Consider the following 24,403-nt stretch of genomic DNA (forward strand, 5'->3'; position numbering starts at 1 on the left):
CTCTTTACACTTACTAGCCTTAACTACAACATCTAAAAGCTTTGGCTTCTATGGTGTACTATGTGGGGGTAACTTCATGTTAGGTTGTAGTGGGACGTAATAAGAAGTTTTTTTTTAGTAGTACTACCCAGTACTAATAAGGATAATTATTATTGTGATATCTGTGCATATTAATATGAAAGAGGAAATGTTAATAGACCAAATATTTTGAATAATTTATCAGTAAGTTACATTCATTTTAATTTGAAAACCACTGAAGAACTTTTTGTGCCATTGGAAAACCTTTTTAAGGTGATAAGGTAAATGAGTTCATTTTGGCAAATATTAGAGGCATGAATACTGAATATACCATATATACATTTGTGATATTTTAATATCTGTGAATCATTTCAGCCAGCATATAGTTTATTAGAGACTGGCTATACAGAGGGGCCTGTTTTTGTTTGTTCCATTTCCTTTGGTATTAAGTGACCAAAACCTACATAGGTCTCTCCTACATTGTTAACAAACAAGAAGTTTGGGATTGGCCCAAGGGTTATAGGAAGAGGGGGGATGGAATACCAACGGCCATTTCCCCTGGGTGCAGAAACCAACATGGGATTACCAGTTTGATCTTTGCTACTCGTCACCCCTCCCTGCATACAGGAGTTGTATTTAATAACAGTAGGGCCCATTAGTTAGTGACTGTATGAAAATAATGTGTATGCGCTGATATTATGTGGCCCATGTATATTGGTATTTTTGGCATTGATGGTCATTGTATAGTGTTTTTTACCTAATAACAGTATGATGGTATCATCTAATTACTGTGTAAGGGTGATGGCAGTGGTCGTAATGGGGTGATATTATTGACCTTTTGTATTCTGGCACTATTGGTAATGTGTTGGTGATGTGTTGTTTTGTTTTTTGTTTTGTTTGTATCATTTTTATATATATTATTTTTCTTTAGGTTAGCAAATTGCAGCACTTCTCATGGCCTGAGGCTATGATAACCAACAACACAGCTCTGCATTTTTCTGCGTATTTCTTTTTAAACCTAGGGCTATATAAGCATTGGTCTATGAGTCATAAATCACAGAATTTTCTAGGCACAATCTTAAAAACTTTAAAAAGAATTTCACTTAAATACAGTCCATATAATTAGTCCACAAAATGGCGTTTATGCGGTAAAAATGGTTAACTCTTGAAACGCATTAGCATTATTTTGTGGGCTGCACTTTATGAACACCCGGGCAGTTTTAAACTGCCCCTAAATGTGGGTGAAAAAAGTGCTTTTATGGCATTGTGGGGTGGGTCTGGGATTAGTTTTTCACATCTTTTGGTCCTGTCCGCTTATTGTAGACTATTGGGTGGGGGTGCAGCGTTTGATTAGTGATGTCTTGAATGTTGTTGTCCCCCTGGATCCTAAGCTTTCTCTCCTTCATCTATTCTATCGGGCATTTTAAGCTTTTTATGCACATTGTTTTAGCGGTTAAAACTCTTATTGCCAAGTGCTGGAAGAGCACTCTGCCTCCTTCAGAGGCTGCTCCTGTTGCCCGTATTCGTGAGATACATTCTCTTGAGTCTCTTACTGACCCCTTAATAATTCTATTCCTTTGTTTCTTTCTGTCTGGGAGCCTTGGGATCGTTTTTCTGATCGTCAAACTCCATGAGCTCTCTCTTGTCCCTATCTTTTTTGCTTTTCACTCTTCTTGCCTTCTCTTTCTTCTTCTCCATCCCCTCTTTCCCTCCCCCTTTGTCTTTCTGGTTTTACTTTTTGTCTTTTTGTGTCTTTGTGGGTTTGGCTAAGTTTGTTACTCTCAGGCTGATACTGCCTATTTGCCTGATTTGGCCGGTGATATACTGGCCAACCTGTTTTGTTTTTCTTTTGTGTTTTTTTTTTTGTCTGTATTGTAATCTTGGTCATCTTCTGGGGCTCTTTCGGCCCTGCTTGTTACTTGTACTGTTATTTTTATTATTGTCTCCATAAATATTTCAATACAAATTTACAGTTAAAAAAAAAGTGCTTTTATACTAAATAATCACTTTAAAAAAATATTTTGTAGACTTTTCTTGAGTTGAACTTTTATTTAATAAAAGGCATTAAGCATTATACAATTTTATTTTAATATGTATAATGTATTAGCGCAGTCCTGTGTCACTATAAAAAGCTGCTGATCAAACACTGCATGGTGAAAAAAAATCTGGAAACCAGGGTACTTTTCTTAAGTTCCAGGAAGAAATCATTATGGCTCTATTTTATCCATCCGGTACAATCCCTGTGAGAATTGAGTCAGAGCCCATCAGCAGACTGTATGACAAACACTTTCCTGACATTCTCCCTCCAACAGAAAATCAGAATCCCTAGAAAAAGTGCAAGTTTTGTGCCGTACATGGTATTAAGAAAGACTTTAGATACTACTGTCTCCATTGGGAAGCTCCTGATGTATACGGTAAATGTATTATAGAGTCTCATTACCCCAAATAAGTGACATTTTAGACTATATACAAATGGTATACATTGGGGTGTCATGTGTGGATCAGCGCAGACCCGTATACAGTAGAAAATAAAATAAAAAGTATTCCACACGTTGTGTTTTTTTTTTTCTTTTTAAATATGAATGCCTACGTATAACGACCTCTGTTGTAGGTATACATTGGAGGCATATGGCAGGGAATTGTATAGCTCTGACAGATACTAAAATGATCTATTTTCGGTTCTGAATCACATCTGTTATATATTAAAAATATATATATGTCCATGGTATTTCTTTGCTTCTGGCAAATAAGACTGACCATTGTGGCAACCCGTTTTTTTCATTGTACGGCCTCATTTTCTTCTATATTTAAAAAAGTAAAATATTTAACCTTTTTATTGCACCATATGGAAACTGTATATATTCTGAAAAAGAACAAGACCAAATACATGTATAGAAGGTTGGCAGATAAATAGGATAGTTTATTATTGAATTGGCACATGGCAAATACCTGAAAATGTGCCTGTTCAGCAAGAGGGGGTAATGCGTCTGGTCAGGAAGTGGTTAAAATGTGTTCATTGAAAAGAAAATCTTTGAGAATGCCTGGCCGCCTATAATTTAGAGGTTAGCCATGTTTTCAAAAACAAAATATGCCCCCCTTTCTTTAGTCATGTGCTAGCACTCAGTATTTCATGCCACGGACAAAGAGAGGAAATAGGCGCTTACCAACAAATTGTAATATTGGAAAAAGAGAACCCGCGTCAACAGATATCCATTTAGGTGTATGTACAATGCAATCCATTGTGCAGCTAGCACAACAAGCACAGTATTATGATACATGAACATGATTTAGGAAAAAACAACTATTAATGGACTTTTGTTGCAGAGTATAATATTGGTACTGAATTATAGTTTGGTATTATGTTCCAAAAGCTGATGAACCAATGTCAGAAACAATACCAGATCATGGTGACAGTCAGCTTGTACACTGGTTTACACTGCCTTATTAATTCACAATTGGAGGAAGACTGGTATGACCTATTGACGACCTCTAAAAACATAACATAATAGATGATTCTTCTATGGCTGTGGGGGTGGTCTAATGCTGACGATGACACGTGCACGTTTCCTAATTTCCTTCAAGGGGCTATTGTGAATAACAATGTTGGGTGCTGGCTCCAGTATTTAGCTCCAGATCCATTTCTATTCTGGAAAATTAAGTATTATTGCATATGTTTCAGATTAAGACCTTGAATTCACATCTATAGTGTCAGCATTAGTACTACTAGCTGTTTTGTTGCCCAGTGCATTTAGCAATAGTAAAATATTCATCATAGTCTATTTTCACATGTTTCCCACCACCCATAAACCATTAAATGGGTTCTCCAATTTCTAATATTGATGGCCTATCCTCCTAAATGAGAAAGCTTCTGGCATTTATCCTTATATCCAAGAATCCATAGACCCCCATTACCCAACAGAGGCCAAAAGAGTGTTATATTGGCCTACGTTCAGGTGGTATGTATCAATATAGCTCATATTGATGCATTATTCCACAGAGCAGCATACAATAAAAAAGTTTACAGTGTATGATGAATGCTGCTAAGTGGGACCAGACATTGCGAATATGAAAAGAGCATAAAAGTTTAAAAATAATAAACTCTACTGTACTCACTTCACCTAATCCAGCATCAATGCTGTGGTCCTCCCAGGTCCCCTGTTTACTTCTCCTGATGATGCACTCTTCCGCCTCTCCTGATGTTATACTGAACCCACTGTAGCCAATCACTGAGGCTGCATTGTGTTCAGAACTTCATCAGCAGAGCAGGGACAGTCCAATATCAGGGGGAAGAAAGGGAGGGACCTGGGAAAACCTGAGAATTGGTGCTGGAGTGGTTGAAGTAAGTACAGTGTAATTTTTTATTTTCTAGCCCTAGCAGGCAGAAGTGTATTAGATCAGAGATCCCCTTTAAGGTTATAGGTCATGCAGAATGTGACTAAGGGGTTTTACTTTGGAAGGTATAAGCAATTGAATTGAAATGAAAATGATTCCATTAGTTACAGTACTTAAAAATGTAATGAATATTTTGGATATTTATGTATTGTTACATATAATATATTATATTTAGTATGTATTGTGGATAATCATTTGCTGAATGAAATATGTCATAAAAACACATTAGGCTTTTGCTACAATAAAAACAACTCTACTTTCAGCCCTTCAAGCGCCAGACGTTTTTAAGAAGCGTGAGTATGCCAGTTGAGAATACTAGGATTCCTTCTCCTCCCAATGACTCGAAACGGCCAATCTTACAACGACAGACCTCAATCACCCAGACCATAAAAAGGTAATCATTGACTGTGATAATATTTGTTGTCGTCTCCATGATCACTGACAATATTGGTAAAAACATTTACAGAGATTTATCAAAACGTATGCAGAGGAAAGTGAAGCAATTGCCCATAGCAACCAGTCAGATTCCTTATTACATTTTTTAGAGGCCCATTTAACCCCTTCCCTCATTGGGAAGTAAGGGTATATTCTATTCCCGCGACAGGACATACCCATAAATGCCCTTTTTCTTTATAAAGTCCTAGATTATCATAAAAAAAAAAAAATATATATATATATACATAATAGGTATTGCATGTATCACAAAATGGTACCAATAATAGGTACAGCTCGTGCTGCAAAAAAAAAAAAAAAAAGCAATGCTGATGGACTAGAAATCAAAGATGTTATGGCTGTCAAAACATGGCAACATGAAGTGGAAAAAAATGAATTTTGTTGAAAAGGAAAAAGAATCAACAAAATAGTTCTGTGCAGTTACTTTACAAGGGCATGTGCATATTTAATTAAGGGGTGTGTCTTTGCAGGCAGGAGATCATACTCTATGCGAGTGATCACGCCCCTCATTCTTTATGCACGCCCCTTTATAGTCTGTGCACAGAACTCAGCCAAACACAGCCCACCTGAAAATGAAGTCCCCACCCATTTGACAAATTCACTGAATCAGTCAGAGAGGACTACAGGTCCCTATAACTCAGCAACAGGGAAGGCGATAACCGGTATGTGATCAGCCCCAATTCAGCCATCTACTGGTTACTGCAACTCGTGATCACAGGTCCTATTTAAGGTAAAAAAAAAAAGGCCATGTTAAAGGGTTAAAACTTTTCTCTCCACGAGTGTTGATAAATCTCCCCCATTATGTGCTAGTAAAGCATTTACAGATTAAAAAAAAAAAATGTACTTCAGAATGGTTTACAATGCATTTAAAAAAAAGTCTTCAAACCCTTTCACTTTTTTTAAATGTTGTTATATTGAAGATTTCTGCTAAAGTAAAAAATAAATCAAGTTTTCTGCTATCATTCTGTGCTCAATATCCCATAATGAGAATTTTAGGGAGAAGGGGAATCATTTTAGAAATATTTGCAAATTTATAAAAAAGGAAAATCTAAAATTTAGCATGGACATAATTACTGTATTCAGATCCTTTGCTATGACACTTAAAATTTTAATTGGAGTCACCTGTGTTCCATTCAATACAGTGGCCCCCATAATTCTTAAATGGAAAAAGTTTGGAACAACCAGTACTTTTCCTAGAGTTGGCCACCCCACCAAAGTAAGTAATCAGAGAAGGGCCTTGGTAAGAACATTGACCAAGATCTTAATGGTCGCTCTGAAAGAACTCCAATGATCTTGTGTACAGATGGCAGAAACTTCTAGGTCAACCATTACTGCATCACTTAACCAATCTGGGTTTTATGGCAGAGTGGCCAGAAGAAGTCCTCTCCCCAGTAAAAGAAATGCTTTTGGAGCATGAGTGTTTCTCAGACTGTATGAACAAAATATTTTCTTTTCTGATAATCCCAAGATTGAACTTCTCAGCCTCAATTTTTAGTGTCATTTTTAGAAACCTGCTTGTTACCATGCCTACAGTGAAGGATAGTTGGGGCAGCATCATGCTGTGGGGGTGTTTTACAGAGGTTGGATAGGAAGACTGGTCATGGTTAAGGGAAAGCTGAATGGAGCAAAGTACAGAAATATTCTTAATAAAAACCTGATCAAGAGGGCCCTAGACCTCCGACTGGGCAAAATGTTCACCCTCCAATAAGATAATGACCCTAAGCACAAAGCCAAAACAAAACAGGATTGGCTTAGGGAAAATTTTTGAGTGGCCCAGCCAAGGGCCCTGAGGCCACTCAAAAAGACCTAAAAATGTCTGTCCGGTTCGAATCTAACCTGATGGAACCAGAAAATCCCTAGATCCAGGTGTGTAATCCTTGTGGCATCATACATGAGAAGACTGGAGGCTGTAATCCCTGCCACAGGTGCTTCAGCTAGGTACTGAGTAAAGGGTCTGAATACTTATGTCAATGCAATATTTTAGTGTTTCCTTTTTAATACATTTGCAAATGTTCTAAAATTCACATTTCCTTTCTCTCATTATGGGATATTGAGATAGGATGCAGAATGAATGAATGAATGAAAACTTAAATCTTTGATTCAGTCATTGATTTTAGCACAAAGGCCGCAACCTAACAAAATGTCAGAAAAGTGAAAGGGTCTGAATGCATTGTTTATAAGAACAGTTGTGAAGGATATGTCCAACCAAATTTTTCTTTTCTGCCCCAAAAATAGAAGAAACTTTGCAAATAGTTTTGATTAAAAACATTCTACCAGTGTGTCTTAAGGTCCTATGTATACGTAGGTGTCTCACAAATAACACACTACTGTGTGGAATGAGGTCAGCAGAGAGCACTGTGGTCCAAAAACAAAAGCATTTCCTCTACAAAACTATAAAATATTAGTAGAACATAAATTACTGAACTAATATTATGTTAGGCTATTTCTACACTGTGTTTGCAGTGTACATTTATTGTATGTAGCTGAAAAAGTACCTGGCACATATGTCAAACGTATTCATAGCCCCACAATGACCCAAGAATGGTCAAAAGATTGTCCATATGGCCTCTGCCAGGTTGTTATATGTCTGCATACCTTTGTGTACTGTATCAAAAAGCACAGTAAACTGAGTTACAATGGGAGCCTATGGGGGGCATCCATTTGAGGTATATGTTGGGAAATACAAACACTGCGAAAGGTAGTGCGAATGTAACCTTAGACATATATTTCTATGTAACCTTAGACATGTTCACCAATATTTTTGTTTTGTATTTTTTCCTGGAAGAAAGCATGTCACATTTGACAGAATCAGCACCATGCCAGTAAAGGGGCATCTGGCTCGCAGGAGACCTATATATTATAGGAAACGTCAGAGACTCTCTTCTTTTTTTTGCAGGTAGTTTTTGAAGTGCATGTAGGGTGCTGCAATTCTGCATGATTCTTTTTTGTTGGAGAACATTTGTAGTATAGTAAATGACAACCTCCTAGATTCACATGGCTAATAAACAATTTGTTTGACGTGAATTAACTTTCTTGCATGTCTATTAATTCTGAAAAATGTTGTAGTTGAAGCTATAAAACAAAGTTAGTCATACAGTCATAAAGATATTTTATTTAACACCATAGTTTAGAAAAGGTTTGCTACGATGGAAATTAATAGTATTGCTGCCGTACTTCTAATTTTTATCATTATTTTTCTTTTTGTCATTTAGGCTAAGGACAGAGTTTTAACTCGCCAATTACACAGGCTGGAAGATTCAGCTTGTAAAATAATATTAATAAAAATATAAGCATTAAATAAATCATAAGAAAGCAGTAAAATCATTTGTTACTTTTCATATCATATATAGAGATGAGCGAACTTACAGTAAATTCGATTCGTCACGAACTTCTCGGCTCGGCAGTTGATGACTTTTCCTGCGTAAATTAGTTCAGCCTTCAGGTGCTCCGGTGGGCTGGAAAAGGTGGATACAGTCCTAGGAGACTCTTTCCTAGGACTGTATGCAACTTTTCTAGCCCACCGGAGCACCGGAATGCTGAACTAATTTATGCAGGAAAAGTCATCAACTGCCGAGCCGAGAAGTTCGTGATAAATCGAATTTACTGTATCTCTAATCATATACCTAGGGAATTGCAGTGATCTAAACCCTTAAAATTATTTTTGGCAAAAAGAAGTCCTTATGTAGAAGCTAAGTAAACATAAAGAAGTGGACAGTTGCCCCTTAGGTCATATTCAGCATAATGCTTTTCACTATGGCTCTATATTCATAATCCTTCCAAGCCTACCTATGGCCAGTCACACTTTTTAAATTTAAAGGGGTACTCTGCTGCTCAGTGTTTGGAACAAACTGTTCCGAACACTGGAGCTGGTGCCGGGAGCTCGTGATGTCATAGCTCCGTCCCTCATGATGCCACGCCCCCTTCCATAGACTTGCAATGAGGGGGTGTGACGTGACTTCATGAGGGGGTGGGGCAATGACATCACGAGCTCCCAGCACTGACTCCAGCCTTCGGAACAGTTTGTTCCAAACGCTGAGCAGCGGAGTACCCCTTTAAGTAGTTAAGGAACCACATTTCTGATTTAGAACAGATGTTCTATCTTTTTTAGATCTTCCCCTTTAATAAAAAAGTGTTGAGAGGCCTTCTGTACAATGAAGAGCTGTCTATACATCAAGAGTACATTTGACTTTAATATGTAATATTAGTAATTTCCATCCTTATTACTGATCTGTCACTCCTTTCATTTAATTATTTGTTACCAGTAATCTTCAACTATAACAGGGATTAAATAATCTTCTTGTTTTGCCCATTGAAATGCATTTAACAATAGCCAATGAATCCATACCTTCCCCTTAAGCGGCAGATTATTTGATATGATTATAGCTTTATTGAGTTACTCCTCCACTCACAGTCATTTTGGGATTATGTCTCAATTCTCTCAATTAATGTTGGACATGGTTCCTAACAAGGTATTATATGGGTCCATTTGGGCCTCACACATAGATGGCCAGGTCAGATGAGTTTCACATATCTATCTGTTCCCACTTCTGTGTGTTGCCATATTAAAAGGTCTCTGTTCCTTATGTTATGTTATTCTGGCTATGAGTTGTAATTAACTGAATCTTTTAATGGGATAATTTTGGTTTACCTTATCTTCTGATATGCGATAGAGACATGTGACAGGATAACAGTGGTGAAGAGAAGTCTGTTGTACATAATACACAAATATATTGGAGAATATATTTGGAGAATTTTTTATTTGGATCTTACTACATCAACCTTTTTCATACCTCCATCTCACAAATCTCACGTCATTCCCGTCTTTGGCTGTGAAGCAACTGACTGCAGCAGGAGCCCTCTCCCTCTTCTGGAATCGGAGATCCACAGATTCTCTGTGCACTGTAAAATGTACCGTGACTACCTCTGAATAAGGACACAAATCTTTCTTCACACTTAAGTTTAGTGTCCTTGGAATCCTTCTTATACAGAAGTAGCACAACAAATAATCACCATTCAGGAATTTCTCATAGCTGGCCGCTGGCCTGGCACATAACGGTAATCTGAATGACACTTCAGAAAAGTTAATAGTTTACTGAAAATACATATACAAATAACATGAAAAATATATTGTGTGCATTTTCAGAATCGTATACAATAAAAATGACCAGGGATAAGTTGCTAGTCTATAGTTGAGTTGAATAGCAGTTGCATTTATAACAATGGTGGCTTGTTGTTTTATCTGACAAAGTCTCTACACTTGGTCTGAGCCTACTGAGCATGCTGTACTCGGTCTCTACTAAATTTTAGGGCCTAGCACCAAGGGTGCTCTATAACACAGTCTTTTAAAGGGGTTGTGCCATCTTGTAAAGTTATCCCCTATCCTAAAGATAGGGAATAACTAGTTGATCACAGAGGATGTGACCGCTGAGGCCCCTCACTATTTTGTGTTGGGAAGCTCAGTCTCCTGTGAGAATGGAGAGGTAGGTTGTACATTGTTGCTCTATTCATTCTCTGTGGGAGCTGCTGGAAATAGCTCAACACTGTACTCGCCTGTTTCTGTGGCTTCGGTAGAAAATAAATGGTGTGGTGGTGTGCATGTGTGTCCCACACTTCATTTCAACAGAAGATTGGACCCCCTGCTCTCGAGATCATGGTAGGCCCCACCGGTCGGATCCCCATTGATCAGCTAGTTATCCTCTATCCTGCGAATAGGGGATAACTTTACAAGGTTGTACAACCCCTTTAAGTTCTTTCAGATGTTGTAAATGTCAGGAAGGGGACTTGTCTGTCTCCTGCTCAGGAGCCCTTTGGCCTTAGCTGTCTCTCAGGCGGCCCTCACTCAGCTATGTCGCTGTTGAAAATCACATGACACACTTCATTCCACGGTGTAAGCTGCAGTCTCACAAGTCAGGACTTGCCTCTGTATGCACAGCCCTCTCTCGGCGATGACCTAACTCCACATAGTGTCTGTCTGCTGGTCTCACTGCTTACCCTTTGGATTTTCAGCAACCAGTTTGGTGAGAACTGGGGGACTTGCCCATGGAACAGTCAGACAGTCTCTCATATACTGATCACAGTCATACAGCAGTCTCCCAGTGCTAGCCCCTTTTAACTATCTAATGCTACATGTTCTCCAGGAGAAAACTTCCCTGCTGCCATGTCACTTTTTTTTGAAAGAGGGCACCTGTCAGTACCAAAATAATTATTTCACAGTTCATTGACATCCTGTTTTACTCTTTTTACATTCATAGTTATTTTTAGCTTTTAATTGTCCTCCATGAATTACCTAATGTATCTGCAGCAATGCCAGTCTAATTTTTTAAAGGGTTCTACAGTTCTACATTATGAAGGTCTATGTTTAAGATCAAAACGTTAGAAGGTTGGTCGGCACTGTAGGTGAATCCGGTGCCCGTAGACGGGTAGATATAGTAGAAAGAAAATCCCGGCACTCGTTTATTCTTCTGAAGAAATGCTTTTTACTGTTCAAGAGGCATACATTTCAGTTGAGAAAGGCTTCACAGCCAGAACACGTTCTGCGTCCATTGTATGCTGAAATTTATGCATCTTGACCAGTAAAAAGAATTTCTTCAGAAGAATAAACAAGTGCCGGGATTTTCTTTCTACTATTTTTAAGATCAGACCATCAATAGCTGATCGTCAGGTTGCCGATACCTGGGAGCCCTGCCGATGTGCTGTTCTATAAAACAGAAGTGCTGGAAGCAAAGCAGATGGCTTAGTTCATGGTGTAGTGGCCATATGAGGTAAGTGATGTTCTCCTCCCATTCACTTCATAGCCACTACACAATGAACAGAGCCTTCTGCTGCCAGCCCGTTCACAATGTAGGTGCGGTTGTAGCGGCTCTGTAGAACAACTGATGTGAGGCAGATGTGCTGGGTGTAGGCATCCTGCCTATCCTGACAATAGACCATCAATATGTGCCATTTGGCAGCCTTTAAAAAGGAAAGTCAAGCACAGACATATATATATATTTAATTCACCAAAAAAGATGATGGGGGTAGACGGCAAATGCAGCAGGAGTAGCTATCTTTTTCCTAGTGTTTCCTCTGTACCATTTTCATTATCATTGCAGAATATACAGGTTTTTTTTTTAGCAGTAATGGCCATCTATCCAGCACCTACTTTTTATTTGTTCTACCCTTGTTATCAGCTCATAGTTGGTATTGAAAGTATATATTTACCTGATATCACTTCTCTGTGTGGGACATTTGTTGACTTTCAGCTGTCTGATAAGCCTTTTTGGCTGCACTCGCTATCCTTAGTGTCATCCATATAAACTGTGGGGAATCATCTCCCCCTTTAGGATAGGAGCACTAGTTTTGGTAATTCTACACACAATCCCTAACCCAACAATTTAAGACATTAAGTTAAAAGATTTTTTTTTTTTAATTAGATAGGACATGATCACCATAACTGAATAAGATATCCGACCATCTGGCAGCCTTACCTACAAACGTTAGAGCTTGAGGTAAAACTTGGCAAATTTATTTGGTGTTCAATAGTATCTCATTTGTAACGTTATTGCTTGTACTATATGATAGATCAATGCTTTTGTTTTATACCAAACTATTAAAGCCTCTAGTGGCAGCTTGTTCATTTGCCTTAGAGATTAGGTTTATTTTTCCAAGAGTACAAACATGGCCTACACATCCTAATAGTTAGCTTTGGATTCCATGGAGAAAATGGATATATATTTGCCACGTAAGTATAAATTCTCAGAGTGAAGTATAGAAAAAAAAGTAAACTGTACAGTTAAGCCTTAACAGAGACATACATTTATTAATCATCTGAGACAAAAATGTGTCTGATAGCAACCAATTACAGCTTCTTTAGAGAAATGAAAGCTGAGCTGTGATTGGCTGCTGTCTGAGACAACAGTCACACAATTTGTTGTCTCAGATTGATAAATCTGGGCCACAGTTTTCACATAGAAGAACTGTATAAATACTTTTTTTCAGTCTTCTTAAAGGCAATGGGCACAATTTTAAATAATTTTATTGCTGTATGTGATACTAGGGACGTGTCTGGGAGGCAGATTTTCTGGCTTCTTCCTTTTTGGTTTGATTGACAGATTTCCTCATACACAAATATAAAGAGACCTATGAATTAAGCTAAACTGGGCAGGGAGAAGCAGAGAAGACACTTCCTTAATGCATCGGCTACAGCTAAAACATAGTTGTCAGGAAACAAGGAAACCGGTCAGGATTTCATGATGCCCATGGTTTAGGCAACTTAAGTCAACTGACAGATGACCTTTAAGATCATATTTACTGTATTTGTTGTCTTTATTGTGTTATGTACTTAAACGCTTTTGTATTTCCAGCATATGAACAGCGCCCTTCAGAGATAAATATTTTTGTTATTGTATTTTTGGATTTTTCCACTGTAGACTTCCTGTCTAGTAGTCATTGTGAAGCATTCTGTATCCAGCTTATCCCCAAGTCTGTAATGGCTAATAGTAATGAACAAAAGCTATTTAAATAGCATATCTCAGGTTCTGTCCAGCTTGGTATCTTGACATGTTTTTAACATTATTTAAAGGGGTTCTCTGGTGCTTACACATCTTATCCCCTATCCAAAGGATAGGGGATAAGATGCCTGATCGCGGGAGTCCCGCCGCTGGGGACCCCCGGGATCATGCACGCGGCACCTCGTTTGTAATCAGTCCCCGGAGCGTGTTCGCTCCGGGTCTGATTACCGACGACCACAAGGCCGGCGATGCGTGACGTCACATGCCGCCAGCCTTGTGGTCGTCGTTAATCAGACCTGGAGCCAACACGCTCCGGGGACTGATTACAAACAGGGTGCAAGATCCCGGGGGTCCCCAGCGGCGGGACTCCCGCGATCAGGCATCTTATCCCCTATGCTTTGGATAGGGGATAAGATGTGTAAGCACTGGAGAACCCCTTTAAAACATTTGCTTTTTGTGTTGTTTTTGACATCTGCACTCAATAGTAACAGACAATAAGTCAATGAGTAAAAAAAAAAATTGAGTTTATAAATAAATAAAAATGTTACTGTCAAGTCCTAACCAGTGGGTTGTTTTTGCCTTACCATTAACACTTATGTACTGTGCGATATATGTACTGCATTCATTTCTCTGGGGAACATCACAAGCCTTATACTTAATTTTACCCTTGTTGCTATAATGTATTGCTTATTGCAGGGGCACAGCTGACTGGTTTGGAGTAAGTAAAGACAGTGATTCCACACAGAAATGGCAACGGAAAAGCCTAAGACATTGCAGCCAGAGATATGGAAAGTTAAAACCACAGGTCATAAGAGAAATGGACCTTCCCAGCCAAGATAATATATCCTTAACAAGTACAGAAACACCACCTCCTCTTTACGTGGGACCAACGCAGTTTAATATGCAGAGGGTATGTTTTTTTTTATGGTTGCAGAGCACAATGTCCTCTCTCTTTCTTTTTATGTGATTTATAATAATTACTTGTATATTCGAAGATTATAGATCCTTTGGCGCGAGGGCGTGCTTTCCGCATGGTGGAAGACACTGATGGCTACAGTATGCCTCATACACCTATTACTCCAGGAGCAACTTCTCTCTGTTCATTTACAAGCTCAAGATCTGGATTTAACCGATTTCCTAGAAGACGGAAAAAAGAGTCTGTAGCCAAAATGAGTTTTAGGGCAGCAGCTGCCCTTGTTAAGGTAATGCAAAGACAAAAAAGGGGCGCTCTCTGGTGTGCTTGTAGATGGGAAAAAGCGGATGGAACCCACCGTCTGGTTCTGGGTGTCACACTTGATCCGCTGGAGTGATCCAACAGAACAAGCGAGACCTTGTGATGGTAGTGCGGTGGGTGGGATACATGCAGTGTGCAGCTCATTTTCCCTATTTCCGTATCCACAGGGGTACAGAAGCGTAGAAGTGGAGTCAATGGAGAAAAAGGAGGGAATTGAGTGGAGCGCTTCTGCTAGAAATGACGGGTCTCAGAACACCACAATAGCACAGGACGATATTTATTGAAAAGATTTCGGACAACGCGTTTCGGCGCAGGCACGCGCCTTCCTCAAGTTCACAAAACAATCAAGTTGGTGTGTCCTGGGGTGTGTGGCTGTGCTATTGGTGGCACCAATAGCACAGCCACACACCCCAGGACACACCAACTTGAGTGTTTTGTGGACCTGAGGAAGACGCGTGCCTGTGCCGAAACGCATTGTCCGAAATCTTTTAAATAAATATCGTCCTGTGCTATTGTGGCGTTCTGAGACCCGTCATTTCTAGCAGAAGCGCTCCACTCAATTCCCTCCTTTTTCTCCATTCACTCCCCTTGTTAAGGTAAGGACTCCTATATACCTATATACATCTCCAGAGTTGGATAACATACTGTCACGGGCACATCTACAGATCCTAGTAAGGTTCCTCTCAAATGCAGTAAGTTATTCTTTTCTTATGAGGAGACACACAGAGTTTCGGTTACCTAAAGCCACTCAATATATTGTGCTTTGTGTAGAAAGTATGATACATGACACTACTATCCATCCTTCGATTGCTGGTCATGAAAAAGTAGTTATGCAACTACTTGGCATTACTGCAGTTCAGATTACTAACAACAAATTGGAAGAACATTCCTGACTTTTCTGTGTGGCCTATGAATTCTAGTTTTGCTTCTCTATTTCGTTACAATGTTGCTGGTAAAGAGAGTTATTTAAAACATTTAATATAAGTTGAAAATGAACTATAAGTCACACCTATTATTTAATAATAACATGAGGTAGAATTTTTGTAGTTTTAGTACAAAAATATTTGCCCAGAATTAAATAACATTAACCTGTAATATTATTACTCTCCAGAAATTCATCCAGGCCGCCTTTGATCTCTTTTATTAAGATCCCCATGACCACCTCCTTAGGCAGAGAATTTCATAGTCTCACTCACTGCTCTTACAGTAAAGAACCCCCATCTGTGCTGGTGTAGAAACTTCTTTCCTCTAGATGTATAGGATGCCCCCTTGTTATACATATAGTCCTGGGTATGAATAGACCATGGGAGAGATCTCTGTACTGCCCCCATTTGGTGGTGATGGCCCTCTTTGTGTTTGATTGTACTGAATATATATTTGCAGACATGACTGTTAAATAATCATTTGTTTTATTCTTTTAAAAAATATGCAGGGGCGCTCAGTAAAAGAAGGTACATTACGCAGGGTACAGAGAAGAAGCTTTACCCCAGTTAGTTTTCTTGAAGAAGACACAATGGATTTTCCAGATGAATTAGATACATCTTTTTTTGCCAGGGTAAGACTAGTCTGACTTTATTTTTAAACATGTTCCTATATAGTTCTATATGTAAAAGAAAGAAGTCCACAACACCCCAGAGTGATTTATTCATCCTTCTGCATGCCTTTCTTTAAAAACATTATGCACCTTTACATAGGTCCTCTTATGGACTTCATTTTTACATTATTTACATTTACAATCTTCATTTAGTACAAGGTGATAAATGTTTCATAAAACTGAAAATTTGAACATTTTTAGTATACTGTTTAGTTACATTAAAACCATAGGGGAAAGATAAACTGTATATCTCATGACAATGCTTTTTGTCAAGGGGTGGGATATAAAAGGCAGCAAGGAAGCCGTCATTTATGAAGTTGATGTGTTGAAAGCAGGTAAAATGGGCAAAAGTAAGGATCTGAGAGACACCGAAAAGAGACAAATTCTGATGTTTATATGAAGTGTTCAGAGCATCTTTAGAATGGCAGATCTTGTGGGATATTCCCAGAGTGCTATATACGAGCCTCAAAGGAGAGGTACTGTAGCACAAGTGTTAATGTTAGCTAGCTATGCCAGAAAGGTGTCAGAACACACAATGAATTTCAGCGAGTTGCATAGGGGGCAGTGTAGCAACAGATCGGTAAGAGTGCCTGCCTACAGTGAGCATGTAAGAACCAGTAGTGGACCATAGAGCAATGAAGGCGACCTTGTCTCAAGAATAAGATTTCCTTTTGCATCATGTGAAAATCCAGGAGTGTGTGTGTCACTTACCTGGGAAAGAGGTTGCACAAGGAAGGACTATGGGAACCAGACGGCGTGATGATCTGGGCACTGTTCTTCCTGGAAACTTTAAACTAGGGCTTCACTTTTATGTGGATTTTACTATGACGTGTGCCACAATTATAGACCATGTCCACCCCTTTATGGCAGAGCTATTCCCTAATGGCCGTGACCTCTTTCAGCAGGATAATCCTTCCACCAACACTGAAAAAAATTGTTTAGGAATGGTTTGGGGAACATGACAAAGAGTTCACAGTGTACACTTGACTACTAGATTTACCAGATCCCAATCCAAGATGTGAAATGTAGTGGAAATACATGTCCAATCCATGGAGATCACACTGTACTGAACTTAAAGCAGTGGTTCCCAACCTTTTTTGCGACTGTACTCCCAAAGGGTGAAAGTATGTCTGCTGGTACACCTCGCGCGTAAATTCACACGGAACTTACGCGCGAGGGGTACGAGCAGACAAAATAAGTCATAAAATGACTTACTTTTATAATGGCGTGTACTTACCTTATACTAATGCGATACTTAATCCCCTTGTGCCATTGTTCCCCCCTCCATCTTAATCCCCTTGTGCCATTATTATCCGATAGGCAAAAGGGAATTAGGGGGAGGGAATAACGAGGAGGGAGGAGGGGTTAATCATCCCCCCCCCCCCCCTCCATCTTAATCTCCTTGTGCCATTATTCCCCCCTCCCTCTGATCCCCTTTTGCCATTATCAGATAAAGGTAAGGATCAGAGGGAGGGGGGAATAATGGCACAAGGGCATTAAGATGGGGGGGGGGGAGATAATAATGGCAAAAGGGGATAAGAGGGAGGGGGGAATAATGGCACTGGGGGATAAAAATGGGGGGGGGGGAAATAATCCCCCTCCTCCATCTTAATTCCCCTGTGCCATTATTTCTCCCCCCATCCCCCCAGGCTAAAATATTCATACATAAAATACATACAATAACATCCCTCCCTCCCATACACTTATCTTTCTTTTTTTTTTTTCTTCTTTTTTTTAACATTACCCGGCCCGTTCGGGTAAACAGCGAGTCCCATTCACGGAGTCGCGTTCGGCGGGCCGCATTGATGGGGGACATCCTCCTGTGCTGTGCGGCACCTTCGCGCATCGTCAGGGAATGTCACACGTCTGCCTGGCAACCATGCGGCTCCCGTAAAGTAGCCACTGCCGGAGCTGCTGTACTTTACAGAGAGCTGCCGCGGCCATTCCCCGCTCTGCGCTGACAAATACTGGCCAATGTATGGCCAGTATTTGTCAGGGCATCAGCGTACCCCCGCACAACCAGTGGCGTACCCCTAGGGGTACACGTACCACCGGTTGAGAAGGACTTTAGTAGGAGATTACCAGTAGCCAGAAATAACAAGTTATTAGTTGAGAAAAAGTGGATTCTGTCTTAGGAAAGATATTATACATTTATGGCAACCCACGAGGTGATCATAATATTGTTAGAGTAAACTTTGCTATAAGGCAATAACGATATCTGTTCACATCAATGGAGCAGATTCCAACTTATTTGTACTATAAATAAAAGAATTATTGATAATGACAGTGGTTGTATCCCAGGCCAGCTCAGTTGTGTGTTGTAAAGACATCAAAGCACTAAAGTCTTCCAAGGTTCACATAATGAGAAGTGCCAATGTAAATCCTGACTTGTAGCACACCATGCCCTTACTGTATTGTATATTTATCAGGAAGGAGCTCTTCATGAAGACATGTCCAGTTATCCGGATGAAGTGTTTGAATCTCCATCAGAGGCTGCCATAAAAGAGGCTGAGCAGAATGCAAAAACGGAAGACACTGTTGAACGTACGGGGAGTGCTTTGGACAAGAGCGAATTAGAAAAAAGCCATTTGATGCTGTAAGTGGACATGTGAATATGGAAATAAACCAATATCAAGCAGTTTTTTTGAAGACAACACCTGTTTTCTGGAATGTGGGATTATACTGTATCTTTAAAGGGGTACTCTTTTTTTTTTTTTTTTTTTTTTTAAATCAACTGGTGCCAGAAAGTTAAACAGATTTGTAAATTACTTCTATTAAAAACTTCCAGTACTTATTAGCTGCTGAATACTACGGAGGAAATTATTTTCTTTTTGGAACACAGTGCTCTCTGCTTACAGCATGACTACAGTGCTCTCTGCTGACATCTCTGTCCATTTTAGGAACTGTCCAGAGCAGCATATGTTTTCTATGGGGATTTTCTCCTACTCTGGATCAGCAGCTAATAAGTACTGGAAGGATTAAGATGTTTTAATAGAAGTAATTTACAAATATGTTTAACTTTCTGGCATAAGTCGATAAAAAAAAAAAAAAGTTTTCCACCGGAGTACACCTTTAAGCACCTTGGAGTTTTTTCTATTCCAAAGTTTTCAGACTGTTCTTGTTTTTATTTTATTTTTTTTTTTTATAAAAGCTTAGTGATAACCACAATAGCCACCTAGAAATGTATGGCTACCTTCCTACTCCTGTATCTTTGCAAAAGAAGGAAGGTTTGTTTCACAGCAATCTGACAAAGCTGGTTGACAGCACTTGCAATAAGGTTACAACAACAGTGGTCATTTTGGTTGTCATCCACCTTTTCCAAAAACAAATGTAACTAGTAGAGATGAGCGAACTTACAGTAAATTCGATTCGTCACGAACTTCTCGGCTCGGCAGTTGATGACTTTTCCTGCACAAATTAGTTCATCTTTCAGGTGCTCCCGTGGGCTGGAAAAGGTGGATACAGTCCTAGGAGACTCTTTCCTAGGACCTTATCCACCTTTTCCAGCCCACCGGAGCACCGGAAAGCTGAACTAATTTATGCAGGAAAAGGCAGCAACCGCCGAGCCGAGAAGTTCGTGACGAAACGAATTTACTGTAAGTTCGCTCATCTCTAGTAACTAGGTAATGGTTGTATAGAAGGGAACAGCTCAGGTACTTACTATTACAGGTGAGTACCGATAGCATGTAGGAACTTATCAGCTATTTAGTACAATACAACATTAGTTAGGTTAACCAATGGAAAACCACAGATAAGAAACATCTTGTGATATTGTTCTGGGTCGTTCTAAATAACAAGTTTATTTCTGCTACACAGGTAGTCTACTTCTAAAATCATATCTACTAAGACACATGGTCAACCATGTTTTGAATACCACCACCACATCACCACACGACATGGGAAATAGACCAAACACAGTCACAATTACACTGTGTTCAGGTTATTCAGGTTTAAGGTCCATCAGCAACACATCAGAATCCTTTTCTGATAGGATGCCAACATGTAGCCTTAAACAGAAGCTAAATTATTATTATATAATAAGCTTATGGATATTAATGTTAGGTTTAAGGAGTACTTTGTGTTATTAAATATGCATAAAAATGGACATTCTGTGTGTTCCCAGGCCATTAGAAAGAGGGTGGCGTAAGACAAAAGACGGACATCTCGTACAGCCAAAAATCCGATTGTGCCAAGAAGTCGTCAGTGTTGGTCCTCAAAAGCGAGGACAGCGCATAACTATCCCAGTGAGGAAACTCTTTGCAAAAGAAAAAAGGCCATATGGACTGGGAATGGTGGGAAGATTAACAAATAGGACGTACCGCAAGAGAATAGATAGCTATGTAAAAAGGCAAATTGAAGATATGGATGATCACCGGTAAGCGCATTAGAAAGGTAACAGAATAAGTCGCTGTGTAGAAATTGGTGCATGTATTACTGGCAGAAGCCCAAGAGCATTGAGGCGCTTAGTGAGCATGTAGATGATTTTTTTCGGTACTGGTTTCTTACATTCACTTGCTTCCATATAATTCAGTGTTAATTATACATGTATTATTTTATGGACACTATAGATGGTTGTGTTATTGATATGACAGCTTACATTATTTGGCCTCTATTGTGAGCATTATGTGAGGCATGACTGCATTATTTTGAGGACTGTATGCCAGAATTATTTGGAACATATACTGATATTACTTGGAATTGCATGTAAGCATTATTTTACTATGGTTTGGCACTTTTCTTGTAATAGTGCACTTTTTAGGCAGCGTATGGTAGAATTATGTGGGCATCAAATGGCAGCATGACTGTGTTGTCAGCATAAGTATAAATTGTACACACACTGTGGATCCAGCTCACTACTGCAACAAGAAGAGCACATGGAGGTGCGGACAACAGGTAGTAATGCAGGCAAACAAAGAAAGTAATAGTTACTCATATTTAGTGGATAATCAGCTATTATACTTCAGTAGAACAGTACTTTGATTTTATTACACCTAGCAGGTGACACAGAGATTTGTCAAAAGTGTCACTGTTATTTAAAAAAAAAAATCTAAGATATCATAGATAAGGACTTCAGAGGAAGACGGGATTACCCGGCGCTGTCCGGAACAAGAACGCGTAGATCCGTGGATACTTCAGGTAAGCAGCTTTATTGTAACATACATGCAACGCATTTCACTATGCATGTGCAGCTTCATCAGGCATATCACATGGGTAACACACACCAGTTTAAATACCTGGTGTTGTTAACCCCTTAGTGGACAAATAAGCTGAAATATAGCTATAGATAATCAAGTATTTAAAAAGCATATAAAACTATACAAAATAAAACTCTAATACAGCATATGCAGTGGGGATCAAAAGTTTGGGCACCCCAGGTAAAAATGTGTATTAATGTGCATAAAGAAGCCAAGGAAAGATGGAAAAATCTCTATTAGATATTCTTATAATATGTAAAAAAAAGTTAGATATTATTTCCATCATTTACACTTTCAAAATAACAGAAAACAAAAAAATGGCGTCTGCAAAAGTTTGGGCACCCTGCAGAATTTATAGCATGCACTGCCCCCTATGCAAAGCTGAGACCTGCCAGTGTCATGAATTGTTCTCAATCATCATCTGGGAAGACCAGGTGATGTCAATCTCAAAGGTTTTAAATGCCCAGACTCATCTGACCTTGCCCCAACAATCAGCACCATGGGTTCTTCTAAGCAGTTGTCTAGAAATCTGAAACTGAAAATAGTTGACGCTCACAAAGCTGGAGAAGGCTATAAGAAGATAGCAAAACATTTTCAGATGCCAATATCCTCTGTTCGGAATGTAATTAAGAAATGGCAGTCATCAGGAACAGTGGAAGTTAAAGCAAGATCTGGAAGACCAAGAAAAATATCAGAGAGAACAGCTCGCAGGATTGTGAGAAAAACAATTCAAACCCCACATTTGACTGCACAATCCCTCCAGAAAGATCTGGCAGACACTGGAGTTGTGGTACACTATTCCACTATAAAGAGATACTTGTACAAATATGGTGTTCATGGAAAAGTCATCAGAAGAAAACCTCTTCTACGTCCTCACCACAAAAATCAGCGTTTGAACTTTGCAAATGAAAATTATAGACAAGCCTGATGCATTTTGGAAACAAGTTCTGTGGACCGATGAGGTTAAAATTGAACTTTTTGGCCGGAATGAGCAAAGGTACGTTTGGAGAAGAAGGGGAACAGAATTTAATGAAAAAAACCTCTGTCCAACTGTTAAGCATGGGGGTGGATCAATCATGCTTTGGGGTTGTATTGCAGCCAGTGGCACAGGGAACATCTCACGAGTAGAAGGAAAAATTGATTCAATAAAATTTCTGCAAATTTTGGATGCTAACTTGATGCCATCTGTGAAAAAGCTGAAGTTAAAGAGAGGATGGCTTCTACAAATGGATAATGATCCTAAACACTCCTCGAAATCCACAGGCCTCGAAATGTGCTATGGCTTTTACAATCTCCTGACCTCAGCATAATTGAAAATCTAAGGATAGACCTTGAAAGAGCAGTGCGTGGCAGACAGCCCAGAAATCTCAAAGAACTGGAAGACTTTTGTAAGGAAGAATGGGCAAAGATACCTCAAACAAGGATTGAAAGACTCTTGGCTGGCTACAAAAAGTGTTTACAAGCTGTGATACTTGCCAAAGTGGGCAGTACAAGATATTAACTCTGCAGGGTGCCCAAACTTTTGCAGACTCCATTTTTTTGTTTTCTGTTATTTTGAAAGTGTAAATGATGGAAATAAAATCTAACTTTTGTTGACATATTATAAGAATATCTATGATGCCTTTTGGAGATCCATTTTTCCTTGGCTTCTTTATGCACATTAATACAAATTTTTACCTGGGGTGCCCAAACTTTTGATCCCCACTGTAGATGACAAAACATATAACAATACATATACTTCCAAATAATATTACATGTCATAAAGGTATGAATTAGAATGTATATTAAGAACCTAAATGTCCAAACTCTTATGTTAATCACTCAAAGGGCTCTACATACATAGAGACGTAAAGTGGACAAAGGTGCGTTGTTGAATAAATGCATTGAAACAGCCTAAATATCCACTGCATGTAAACGAATACATATACAGAAATATAACAATTCAACAAAAACAATTAGCATACCTATGAAGAATACACCTCATAACTGATGGAAGTATGTGCAAAAACGCATGTATAAAAGTTAGTATAAAAGACGCACACATACAAAAGAATGCCAATTTAATATAAACAGGCACATGCAAAAAAACTCATGGGAGCAATGACAGTTCCACCCTCATGTGGACAGACACCTGGAAAATGCAACGGTACCTGGGAAATGCAACGGTACCAGCTTCAAACATGCCAGTCCATAGACCAAGCAAAAAAAGATAATTATGTGTAAGTAAACCTATAAATACAGCATAATAATTACTCCACATAAACGAGTGTATGTTAGGGGAGCGTATGGATTCAACAGAGTTTAGCGTGATAACAACTCCACCTAGACAAGTATATATAAAAGATATATAAAAGAGTGTAAAGATTAAACAGAACTACATACAGGAAGGCAAATAAATTTGGTATAGCTGTTAAGACACATTCTATATATCTGGGCCAAATAGATTTAACAAAAACTGTTAACCCATACATTATAACTCACATAGTTCCATATATGCTGCGATATAGAGGTAATGCCTTCCATCAGTTATGAGGCGTATTCTTCATAGGCATGCTAATAGTTTTTCTTGATTTGTTATATTTCTGTATATGTATTTGTTTACATGCAGTGAATATTTAGGCTGTTTCAATGCATTTTTTCAACAACGCACCTTTGTCCACTTTACGTCTCTATGTATGTAGAGCCCTTCGAGTGATTAACATAAGAGTTTGGACATTTAGGTTCTTAATATACATTCCAATTCATATTTTTATGACAACATTATTTGTAACATTATATGTAACATTATTTGGAAGTATATGTATTGTTATATGTTTTGTCATCTATATGCCATATTAGTGTTGATTTTGTATAGTTTTATATGCTTTTTTTTTTTAATACTTGATTATCTATAGCTATATTTTCAGCTTAGTTGTCCACTAAGGGGTCAACACCACCAGGTATTTAAACAGGTGTGTGTTACCCATGTGATATGCCTGATGAAGCTGCGCATGCGCAGCGAAATGCGTTGCATGTATGTTAAAATAAA

At 38.9% G+C, this 24,403-nt stretch overlaps 1 protein-coding gene across 1 annotated transcript in view; it reads left to right on the top strand.

Annotated features, from left to right (window-relative positions):
• RHBDF1 (rhomboid 5 homolog 1) overlaps window positions 1–24,403 on the top strand; it is a 163,569-nt gene that overhangs the window by 82,599 nt on the left and 56,567 nt on the right. Inside the window, exons 3-8 of the mRNA XM_056533504.1 lie at window positions 4,674–4,804; window positions 14,049–14,262; window positions 14,348–14,554; window positions 16,019–16,141; window positions 18,610–18,776; window positions 20,304–20,555. Coding sequence (XP_056389479.1) covers window positions 4,674–4,804; window positions 14,049–14,262; window positions 14,348–14,554; window positions 16,019–16,141; window positions 18,610–18,776; window positions 20,304–20,555 — 1,094 coding nt within the window. The remainder of the gene's footprint in view (window positions 1–4,673; window positions 4,805–14,048; window positions 14,263–14,347; window positions 14,555–16,018; window positions 16,142–18,609; window positions 18,777–20,303; window positions 20,556–24,403) is intronic.

This window comes from Hyla sarda, chromosome 8 (genome assembly GCF_029499605.1).
Source record: "Hyla sarda isolate aHylSar1 chromosome 8, aHylSar1.hap1, whole genome shotgun sequence".
Lineage (NCBI taxonomy): Eukaryota > Metazoa > Chordata > Amphibia > Anura > Hylidae > Hyla > Hyla sarda.